This window comes from Maylandia zebra, linkage group LG14 (assembly GCF_041146795.1).
Source record: "Maylandia zebra isolate NMK-2024a linkage group LG14, Mzebra_GT3a, whole genome shotgun sequence".
NCBI lineage: Eukaryota > Metazoa > Chordata > Actinopteri > Cichliformes > Cichlidae > Maylandia > Maylandia zebra.
Window position 1 is genome coordinate 38186415 of NC_135180.1, and position 11712 is coordinate 38198126.

At 45.6% G+C, this 11712-nt stretch overlaps 1 protein-coding gene across 1 annotated transcript; it reads right to left on the minus strand.

Moving 5' to 3' along the window:
• Positions 1-282: 282 nt before the first annotated feature.
• On the minus strand, positions 283-6873 carry LOC143421987 (uncharacterized). The gene is made up of 3 exons (XM_076892051.1): positions 4779-6873; positions 4523-4681; positions 283-3479 (listed from the first exon to the last, which is right to left on the minus strand). Exons 1-3 carry the CDS (start codon positions 6871-6873, stop codon positions 283-285), a joined length of 5451 nt encoding a protein of 1816 aa, XP_076748166.1.
• Positions 6874-11712: the final 4839 nt, after the last annotated feature.

Below are 11712 nucleotides of genomic sequence, written 5' to 3' on the forward strand. Positions count from 1 at the left end.
TTCAACTGGCCCCAGTGTTCAGACAGTTCGCGGGGGCCTTCCTGCAAAATATAAACAAGCAAACATAGGGCCATTATCAATATCATCACAGTCATCAAACTAACAATCACAAGCAACATTTTAATCAGTCCTTTCTCCTCACGAATCTCCGCTTCGCGGGATGGCATTGTGTTGTATGTATGTTGTATGTATATTTGTACTTAGCATAAATTTTAAAACTTTGTTTCTGTTTTCCTCTTTCCCTTTTTACTCTTTTTATTTGAACCACCCCTTTTCAAACTCTCAATTTGTTACCACTCCTTTCTGTAGGCGCGGCGATCTCCTCCTAGGCTGCTCTTCTTTCTTCGGCCTTCCAGGTAGACTACTGGTCGGCCCGTTGCACAGGTGAAGAGGTTTATTCTGCCTCTGTTTCTTGACACCTGCGTTCTTTGAATTTTCCTCCACCAAGCTCTCGTGTGCGGGTGCACACTGCGACCAGTGGTACCAGGTGTCGCCTTTCCCTTTCAGCTGGACTGCTGTAGCCGTCCGGGCGGTCACCTCATACGGACCAGTCCAGCGGGGCTCCTTCCACTTTCGCTTAATGACCTTCAGCCACACTGCCTTTGCGTCCGGGACCTCTCCGTTCCCCGTGGGTCTCTCACAAGTGACCTGTTTTGTAAAGCTGGACACAAGAGCCTTCAACTCATTAAAATATTCTGCATGAGACCTGTTGCTTGTCCTGGGCTGCTCCACCGGGACCACTGTCCAGGGTGCTGGAAACTGTCTCCCAGTCAGCAGCTCATAAGGGGTGAAACCTGTGGATTGGTTAACAGAACATCTTATGGTCATCAAAGCAATGGGCAGGGCTGCGACCCAATTTAGCCCTGTCTGCGCACAGATTTTAGCCAACTTGTTTTTCAAATTTAGGTTCATCCTCTCTACCTTTCCTTGAGATTGAGGATGATAGACCGTCCCGAACTTATGTTGCACTCCCAACATCCTCTCTACCTCTTGCAAATCTTTGTTCTTGAAGTGAGTACCATTGTCTGACCTAATTCTCTTGGGAAACCCATGCCTTGGGATGTAATGATTGATTAAGCACTTAATCACGCTTTTCGCGTCTTCACATTTGGTCGCCCACGCTTCGGGCCATCCAGTCAGAACATCAACACACACCAACAAATACCTCACCCCACCTGGGCCTGTATCAATCATGTCGGTATAATCAATCACGACCTCTTCTCCTGGCCTTTCTGGCATGAGAAACTTACCAGCTTCAGGTTTTACTGCCGGCTTTGGGTTGTGTGCCCCACAAATTAGGCACGTTCTGGCCTTTTCCAGTATCATCCTTCTCAAATCAGGATGCCACCATCGGCACAAATTTCTCTCCATCTGTTTCACTCCCACGTGACCAAGCCCGTGAGCCTCATTCACCTTCTGTTCCGCCATTTTGGCCGTTAAAGCGGGACGCCCATCTGGCCCCCTCCACAAACCGCCATCTTGCCAGGCTCCTTTGTTTTCCCACACCCCCTTTTCCTCTGGGGATGTCTCCTCCTGAGCCTGTCTAACTTCTTCCATGCTGTTAGTGCTAACCTCCTCTTCTGGGGTTACCTGCACCAGCTGTCTCTGTCCTTTGTAGCCTGCTGCTTCCTTTGCGGCTTCATCAGCTTTCTGATTTCCTCTTGCCACCATACTGTCTGCTTGTGAGTGGCCCTTGCATTTTATAATACTTACCTCGTCTGGGTCCTCCAGGGCCTTTTCCAGTTCCTCCATTTCCTTTTTGTGACAGATGGGTGCATTAGTGGCCGTTCTGAACCCGGCTCTCTTCCATTGAGCCAGTTCCACATGAGCTGCTCCAAACGCATATGCTGAGTCAGTGTAGATGTTCACTCTCATGTTTTTAGCCAACCTCAGGGCTCGAGTTAGGGCTATCACTTCAGCTCTCTGGGCCGACTGTTGTCCCTCAATTTTTCCTGTTTCTTTCACCTGAAACTCAGTTCCTACTCTACAGACTACTGCATAGCCCGCTTTCAATCCTTCTTCATCTCTGTGGCAGCATCCATCCGTGAACCAATCCTCAGCTCCATATATGGGCTCTGCCTTCAGGTCTTCCCTGATTTTTCCTTCAACTTGGGCTTTCTTAATACAGTCATGTGGTTCTCCTGACCCCATTAGGTCTGCCATATTTATTCCTTCATGTGTGAATATCAAATTTGGCGCCTCTAAAATTTTGCTCAACCTTTGTTGCGTCAGTGGAGTCATTGTGAATGCCTGTGAGTTCACATAGGCCACTACACTGTGTGTGGTAAGCACTTTCAGTGGGTGTTCCCTCACTATGTGTGCTGTTTTCTGAATTATCTTTGCTACTCCTGCTGCGTGTTGTGTGCATGTGGGATGCCTTGCTTCTGTTGAATTTAATCGTATGCTAACATACATAAGTACATCCCTACCTCCCCCTTTTTTCTGAAACAACACACCATTCACAACTCCCTTTGTTTCTGAAACATCAAGATAAAATGCCTCATCATAGTTAGGTGTGGCCAGATCTGTGGCTCTTGACAAATCCTGTTTTAGCGAGATGAACGCTGTCTCTGTGTCCGGCGTCCAAGGCAATTCAGCCTTCAGATTTCGAACACCAACTTTCTTGATCAGGTCCCTTAAAGGGGCCGTTTTACCCGCATAGTTCGGAATGAACTGCCTGCTGTAACCTGTCAAGCCAAGAAAGGAAAGTAACTCCTTCACAGTTCTTGGTTTTGGATGTGTCAGAATTTGGTCTCTGTGTGTGTTCATTAACCCCACTGATCTGTGTGCGATCACCCGGCCCAGGAATGTTACCTCTGGCCGGACCAACTGCAGTTTTTCTTTACTCACTTTGAAGCCACACTCTGCCAATCTGTTCAACACCACGAGCGATGCTGCCGTACAGGCCGCTGCTGACGGGGCTGCAATAAGAAGATCATCAACATACTGTATTAATGTACAGCCCTCTGGCAGTTGACATGGGGACAATGCCTCTTTCAACACCTGGTTGAAAATTCCTGGTGAGAGTGCAAAGCCTTGTGGTAGGCGTGTGTACCTAAATTTCCGGCCTCTGTATGTAAATGAGAAAATGTCTCTGAGTGACTCGTGCAGTGGGAGACAAAAGAATGCATTCGCTAGGTCAATACATGTGAACCACTTTTGGTCCCCAGTAATTTCGGTCAGAGCCGTGTAGGGATTTGGTACAGGCACAGTGTCAGTCCTCAGTATGGCATTTATTGCTCTCAAATCATGTGCCATACGGTACTTCCCTGTCCCATGTTTTTCCACTGGCAAAATAGGTGTGTTCCAAAATGACCATGAGGGCTCAAGCACTCCTGCCTTCCACAGCCCTTCAATGGTTTCAGCTATACCTTCTTCTGCTTCAGTTTTGTGCTTATATTGTGGTCTGTTAATTGGTATGTCAGACTTCAGCTGGAACAGGACAGGCGAACAGTTAGCTAAACCTACATCTGTGGGCCCTGCGGACCACAAAGTATCAGGCAATTTTGAGAGCTCAGCTACTGCATCAGGATGATCCATTCTTTCCCTGCCATGTATTCTCGAGATTTCTTTATGTTCTAAAATCACTGCATCGTTGGACAAACAAGTTATGCGATATATTTTACATTTTGGTGCATACCAGACATTTGGAATTTGGGTGCTTTGCCAGCATGCGTTGTCCAGCGCCCGCTTGACCATCGGTCCCAGATCTCTTGGCCCATGACCCTCGTGGACCGCCAATGTAATGTGAGGGGCTGAATCCTCTCCCACATTGTACCAAGGCAGTTGTTCATCAGTAAATTTCACAGCCGCGGCCACACCTTCTGGTCCAACATAAATGTTATGTGTTTGCACATTCCACGTCTGTCCCTCAAGATCAGACTGGAATTGTTCCCGATAGATATCGTTATCTTCCCTATCATAAAAGAGTGTAACGTGGAAAGGATCTCGCGGAGGGGAATAGACGGCCAGGCTCATTATCCAGGGTTTCCATAGCTGATAATGTCTCAGAATGCCTTCTTCCACTAGCCTCCCCCAGTAGATTTCGGCAGTGGGTTGTTCAGAGTTCTGGACTAGATATTGAGTCTTTGAAGGTGATCCCAGACAAGGGAATTCTTTTCCTCCAGGCAGAGTAACAATCAGTCCATCTGGTGAGCACATGATTGTAGCTCCCAGTTTCACAAGCAGGTCCCTGCCCATGAGATTTGCAGGCACCTGTGAGGACACCACATATTGGTGTTTCAAAGTCTGTTTTCCCAGCTTTGTCAATGCTGGATCCGTCAATGGCAGTGTCATTGGAATCCCGGAAAAGCCTACCACATTAACTGTGTGACAGGAGAGTGTTGCACTGTCTGGTGTGTCTTTCAAAGTTGAGTATGTTGCTCCAGTATCCACCAGGAAGGGCAATTCAGTGCCTTCCACGGTCATTAACAGCATGGGTTCTGCCGACCCCACGCTGTTTGGTTTCTCCGGGCTCCGTCAGTATTGCTCCCCCTCCCAGCCCCAGTCAGCTACTGGGTACTGGGCGACTGGTGCTGCATTCGGGTTTGGAGCTTGATGTGCTCCCCTGTAACCAGCTCTTTGTCTTGGGCCTCCTCGTGCCTGGGGTTGATAGCCTCGCCTCTGATAATTTCGCTGCGATTCAGGGCATTCTCGGGACCAGTGTCCTTCTGCTCCACAGCTGTAACAGCCAGTCCAAGACACATTATTAGGATTCCCTGGATTCCGAGCCCTTTGTCCTCCCCTCATGGATCCACCACGCCCTCTCTGCAGTCCACCGGTCCCCCAATTCCCTACGGGTTGACGCTGCCTTGGTGCATTGGCGGGCCAACGGTCATCAGGGTAGAGACCCGGATCCTGATCTGACCAGCCAGGCACAGGATCGGGCTGAGGCCTTGCCACCATTATAGTCTTATTTAGTTCTTTCGGTTCTTTTTTCTTCGCATTATATTTTTCGCGAGCCTCACCCAGCTGCAGCCTAAGCAGCTGCGCCTGTGCTTCATCTAACTCTTTCTTTTGTTTGTTCGTGAAATCCTGTTCCTGCTGAAGTCTGTGGGTCACATGTCTCTCCCACTGCACCGAGTCTGCAACGGCAAAATCTGGGTTCTTTTCCAAGTCAACTGCAACCTGGTTGGGCAGCCCTGCCAGCACTGCCGAACGAAACCACGCTCTACTTTCACCCTCCTTCCCCGGATGTATTCCTGTTTCTAACAACCATTGTTCCTTTGCTTTAGCTAAAAACTCTCTGGGTGTGTTTCTGGGATCCCAAATAATTTTTGGAATGGCTCCAGAGTTAGGAGTTGGGTACTTCTCCCGAACTGCATCTGCTAAGTCACTCTGCACCTCATGGTATTGCAGGTCATTTGCATATCTGGTTGTTTGAGCTATCTGCTCTACATCTGCTAACCCACCACCCAGCATACAACGTCCGGCCAAAGCGCGAAAATCGCCCAGCGCTAATTCTTCTCCTTCGGTCAACGCGCCCAGCCTTCTCAACCAGCTAGCTCCTCCCTCAGTTATTGGTGGAAGTTGTTTAACCAATGCTTCCAAATCTCTCACCTTATAGGCGCGATAAACTGGTTCGTTCTTTGGACCTGCTATTAGAGGCAGATTTAAACCAGGGTCAGGAGCTCCTTGTTCAAAACTCACTTTTCTACTCTTCCTCGACTTTCCCTTTCCCTTTGAGCTCCTAAATATGGGCTGTCTCTGTGCTTGGTCTCTCTTCACACTTCTTTTCCTCAAAATTAGGCTTGTACTTGGTTCGGGCTCAGGTCCTCCATCTTTGTCCTCCTCCTCGTCCTCTTCTTCTGATGACGTCGCACGGTCTTCATTCTCCTCTTCTGGCCCTCCCTGCATTACTCTCTGCTTTATAACCTCCAATACCGTTAATGCCTCTATTAACGCACGTGGGGGCTCATGCATTTGTCCATACACTTCTCCTTCCCAATGTTCTCCCTTGGTTATCACTCCTTGTGGTATTTTGTCCTTCATTCTAGGGGTCCTTTTGGCCTCCCCGTCCTGCTTTGGCTGTTCCACTGTAGACACTTCGGCCCGTATCATGTTTCCACTATCCACCAAACTGGGAGGCGAGGTCAAGCCTTCATCTGCAGCTGAGGCTATCATTGTCCCTCCCACATTTTGGGACTGACATTCCACTGCCCTTATCCCTTCTTCGGGGATATTCAGGGGAGTAGTAGTATATTCAACATCTGCTATTCCGCCAAGGACAACTCCAGTCTGTCCATCAGGACCACGAACTTGTCCCCCTCCAAGGGTCATTACAGGCATGACATATGGTGGTGGTGGTGCACAACGTGCCAATTCAGGCCAAGGATATAGTTTCGGTGTGTAATTCCTGTTAGCCTCTTCTACCTTCGGAGTCAAGTCCTTCACTTGGGCCTCTAGCTTTTTATTTTCCTCCTTCAGATGTTTCAAAGACTCCATTATACTCACCATGTCTCCTGATTTTCCTGTGTCATCCTCCTCCTCAGTCATCCAAGAAGAGGCTGCCCTCCACAGGAGCAGCCACTTACAGCACCTGGCATGAGTTTCTTTTAGATCCTTAATTTCTCCTCTGGCTTTCCTGTTCACTGAATGTCCCTTGGACTCTTCTTCAAATTGTTTCAATTTCTGTTCACATCTCTCTCCTTCAGTTTTTAACACCAGGCTCAGAGCTATTTTATCACCCAGCCCTTTCTGTTGGGATGTAATAAGTTTGCTTACCTCAACCTCCATCGCTTGGCACTCTTTCTCTGCTGCTTTTAAAGCTCCAGGGGAAGCCAAACGAATAGCTTTCTTAAGCTGTTCAAGCTGATCCTTCAGAGGTTTGCATCCCCTTTTCCCACTAGGTGTCGCACCCGAGCTGTCAGCCATTCTCTGAAACACAGACTTACCTCTTCCAATAGCGTTGGTCGACTCCACCCTCTTGGTCTAGGTCACCCAGACACGCTTAACTTTCGGTTTCAGTCTTCGTCTCGCTGTTCTCGCAACCACTGGCTCCTCTTCCCCTGCTCGGTGACACACAAAGTTTAACCCAGCACTTTAGACGCTGTCCTCGCGTTCTCAAGCGTTGACACTTAATCAAAATTATTCACCCTCAAAGTGTTAATATATGACACCAGCAACCCTTATGCGCAACGCGCTCACCTCCGTATACTTACCTCTCCAATAGTTCCTCGGATTAGTGTTTTTTCATTTATTTTAAACCCATTAACGGCGCTGCGCGTCCCTTATATACTTTACAGCAACACACCCTCAAGCATCCCGTACTAATAAATCTAAAACCAAGAAATCACCTTTATGTCATTATGTCAAAGCTTTCTCCATTTTGCACAGCCTGCCACATGTTTAACAAAAAAATCGCTGCCCGAGAAGGCTCCCACATATCAAGGTGGTCGTTCTCACAAATTTCCAGCAGACCCTCAAATAAACAAAAACAACGACCCAGGCAGGCTTCCAGTTCAGCCTCCTCAATTTCTATGCACACTGAAAACTCATGGGGAGATTCTTCTGTCTCCCCGTGTCCTACACAATTCACCTCCAAATGATCCCCTACAATTGAAATTTCAGTGTGGAATGACGCAGAGATTAACATTTCCTTATTTATTCACTATATGTAACCTGAATTTTCTCTCTCTTATCAAATAACAAAGGTTATCTTTAAAATTTGTTATTGAACTACTAATTAAGTTGCTTTTTATGGTATCAGTGGTAAACTACCCCTAAAAAGTCCACTTTATTGCGTGCTCATTGAGTTACTCCTATCAAAGCTATTTAACAAGTTCAATTTACACATACTCATTAATCTGTCACGCTTATTAGTGGCTCATGGTTGCTTAAAGCCTATGTCTGACTTGACCACAGAGTTAGAGCATCATTCAATCCTCTCAGGATGACCACTCCACTTACTCTGCATCCAGTCAGCTCATGAATTAACAACACTTGCAGACTGTAACCCTTTTATTTTTTGTTTATGCCTTCAAATCCACCTTAAATCTTCTTACCTAAACGTTGGTTTTAAACACAAACAATTCTTATATTCTATTTTGAAACGCTGTCACCATTCATATATTTACAATGTTATTATATACTAAGCCAGCATTTTAATCGCAGACATTTATCCACATTTGCAAACAATAGTTATAGAGCTGAATAGCACACAAAACCGAAAGCATAGTCCTCTCATGCGCTCTGCATCAGCTGCCTCATTTGCATGCACACACACTCTTCATCTAAGAATAGCAGCAGGAAGTCAGTGCATTGCCGACTCAACCCACAGAGATCTTTTTTCATTACAGAGACGTCTTATATTTACAACTGCACAGATTTTAAACCTTTTAACACCTATCGAATTTCGACAAATTTAACATAACAGTGTAACCGATAAACTCCCTGAGTTTTTTGCGATCAATTAACCAGTATCAAGACTTTAACTGTTTCTGGCCTCATTTCTAAAATCCCTAACTCAATTTAAAAGTGTCCAACACCCAAGGTCCAACCTTTGCTACCCAAAAAAGCGCAGATACCGTTCCAAACGGTAAGGAGACTCTAACTCCTAGCTATTTTGGAGGTTCCCAAGTTCTCCCCGGTTGCCAACCGTACTAACCCTATTCGCCGATAGGTCAGGGCCAAGCGTCCTTGGCCGGGAGGGAGCGTTACCTCCGAGAACTGCGCTTCCTAGCAGACTCGAACTGCCGTTCTAGAATAATTTATAATACTTTGAAACAACAATCAACACCCAAAACAAGTGTATAACTGAGGCAGGTACAACCTAGTGGTCAATGGAGACTCCAACTCACAAAATGACCGCTCAGGTCCACTCTTATGACCAAATTTGGACTCTAACCAACACAATAACCAATTCCCTACCAAACTACTTGAGACTCTAACTCAATTTCTTTGGGACTTCAACCCAATATTTAAACTTTTCCTGGCAGACTCAAACTGCTTTAGCAGACTTTACTGCTTTCATTTCTTCTTAGCAGAACTCTAACTGCTTCAACTCATGAAATTTTCATCAAAATCAAAACAGACATGCACCAGTAATTGCAGTGAGTAGACTTTTAATTTTCACAGCCCAATTTGACACACTTTGGAAATAATTCAACAGGTAGTGTCTTACCTTTTTAAATATGATGCGCCGGCGTGCATCCACTCACTTTTGACCACTGGCCAAGTCTGCCCGTCTGACCACCTCGGACCACCACTCACACCTCCACTTTTCTCCCTTACTCAACCACCGGACGAAGCACACACACACATTCATACAGCACTCTTAATATCGCACTGCTGTGCAGCACTTTTCCTCTCACACACACCCTGACTGCAGCAGCTGTGTTGCTTCAGTCGGTATTATGTGTTTTACGTCGTCTAGTTTTATTTTGTTGCAAACATTGTCCCTTTCACGTGAACTCAGTTGTAGCTAAATTGAACCCTGGGTTTGCTCAGCAAGCTGTTAACCATCAGACTGCTTATCCTCAGTGTCCTCAGGGGTACGTGCACAGTGCAAAGAGAGCGTGGGTACGTTGAACTCACTGGTTACTGCAGGCCCCCGATGGAGAGGTAGGCTGTCCCAGAGTTTCAGAGCTGTAAGTGTGAAAGAAAGGACTGAAAAAGCCAGTCTAGTGTTTGGAGCTACTAACAGCTGCCGGGCGACTCACGTTTGTCCTGGGATAGAAAATTGTGAAAACCTGAGAGAAACTTCAGGGTAAAATATAGACGTGAACTAGAAGATTTTTAAATCATTTTCAATCATAGAGGTATTTCAAAAGGCCGAACTGAGATGATTATTCATGCTTTTATCGTTTCCCGTCTGGATTACTGCTGTGATCTTCTGACTTGTTTTAACAAGCCAGCTTTGGATGGCCTTCAGACTGTGCAGAATACTGCAGCAAGACTTAACTAGCACCAACAGAAGATCGCATACCCTTTAGCCTCCTTTCACAAGTAAATTTTAGGTTTCACTTTAAAATTGTAGTTTGAACTTTTAGGGCCCTACATGGTCAGGCTCCCCTGTACACCTCTCACCTGCTGAAACCTCGTTCTTCTTCCCGAGCTCGCAGGTCATCGGGTCAGAAAGCTGGCCACTGGCCTCACTCACTCGTAAAAACTTCTCTTTACGCTGTACAGACTCCACTCACTTTATTCTGCTGCTTTACATTGTTGTGATACATTATACTTCTTGTTTTATTGTGAAGCATTTTGTGATTTTTATCTGTGAAAATTAGATATATCTATATCTAGACGGATGTATGGATGTTCCGCTGACATCTAGCATGTCATCATGAAGGCCACGTACTGTCTTCAGTTTGTGTCTAAAGTCTAAAAACATTGTGCAGATTCAACACTGACGCCTGAAAACGTTTACGTTCCCAGCAGCATCATTTCTGAATCTGTAGGTTGACTTTATTAACCTTCCATCTTTTGTTTGCTTATTCCTGCCATAGTGACTGTTCATTCAGAGTACTGATCTCTGCTTGAGACAGTTTTGCTGTGAGCATAAACGTATGGATAAAAAGACACCCTGCTATTTGTTTTAAACACACACCACGTGTGAAATGAGCATGTCATGTTGCGATTTTCCCTCTTTCTCACATCCTGCCTGAGACTTTCGCCCTGCCCGCAGGAACACCCAGCAGGTCGTTCTCAGACAGATGTCATTCAGAGGAGCAGACGCCTTTTGGATCTGATGTGCTAACAGGCTAACGAAGATCACTTTAAAAAAAAAGCAGCACAATTACAGCCATCTAAAGAGATAAAGATTAATTAGTTTAGAGGGAGACACATAAAGATGAAAAGTTAGAAAGCAAGACTGAAACATGCGCGTAGATGAAAGGCTGGTAGGGCGGTTAGCTAATGCTTAACTTTCAGGCATGTCAGATTATGTGTCGTGTATCTGCGTATGAGTCTGTTTCTGAGTGCATCCAAGTGTCGTGTGTATGTTTGCCAGAGTGTCTACGTCTACATGCAGCTCTCACTCACACACACACACACACACACACACACACACACACACACACACACACACACACACACACACACACACACACACACACACACACACACACACCGTAGCCCTTCTCAGCAGGCGTCCCTCTTCTCCCTGCAGAACCTGTCAGCTCCCTCATGCTCTGAATCCATCATTAAAATTTAAAGGCACAGTCAGAGACACATACAGCAGCCTACTTTCTGACTTTATTTTTTATTAAAAATTACTCTGCAAAGTTTTAAAACTTTGCAAAGACCAGAAAATAAATACATATATAAAAAAGAAGAAACATACAAAGATATAAAATAAAGTAACATTTAAAAATGAAATAGAATTCATAAGAATAAAATTTGCAATTAAATATTACATAAAATTTAAGCTGAGTGAGTTAAAATACACCAAAATACAACCTGACATCAGGACAATCACATATCAGCATCATGCAAATTCACAGTGGTGTGCTTGTGGTCATACCACCCCGAGCATGTCCGGGCGTCTGGATGCATGAATTTCTAGACCCTGCCAAGTGTTTTCAGAAGCAGCAAAGACATTTAAAAGGTACAAAAGAAAGCAAATAGTGAGGTGCTGGGCAGACATATTGCATTTTGATGTAGGTGATGCTGTGCGCAACTCATTCGTTTCTAACAGCATCTTCATACTGAAGAGGAAAAGTGTGAACGGTAAAGCAGCTTATTTAAGGAACACAGAGTTGACAATTTGGGATT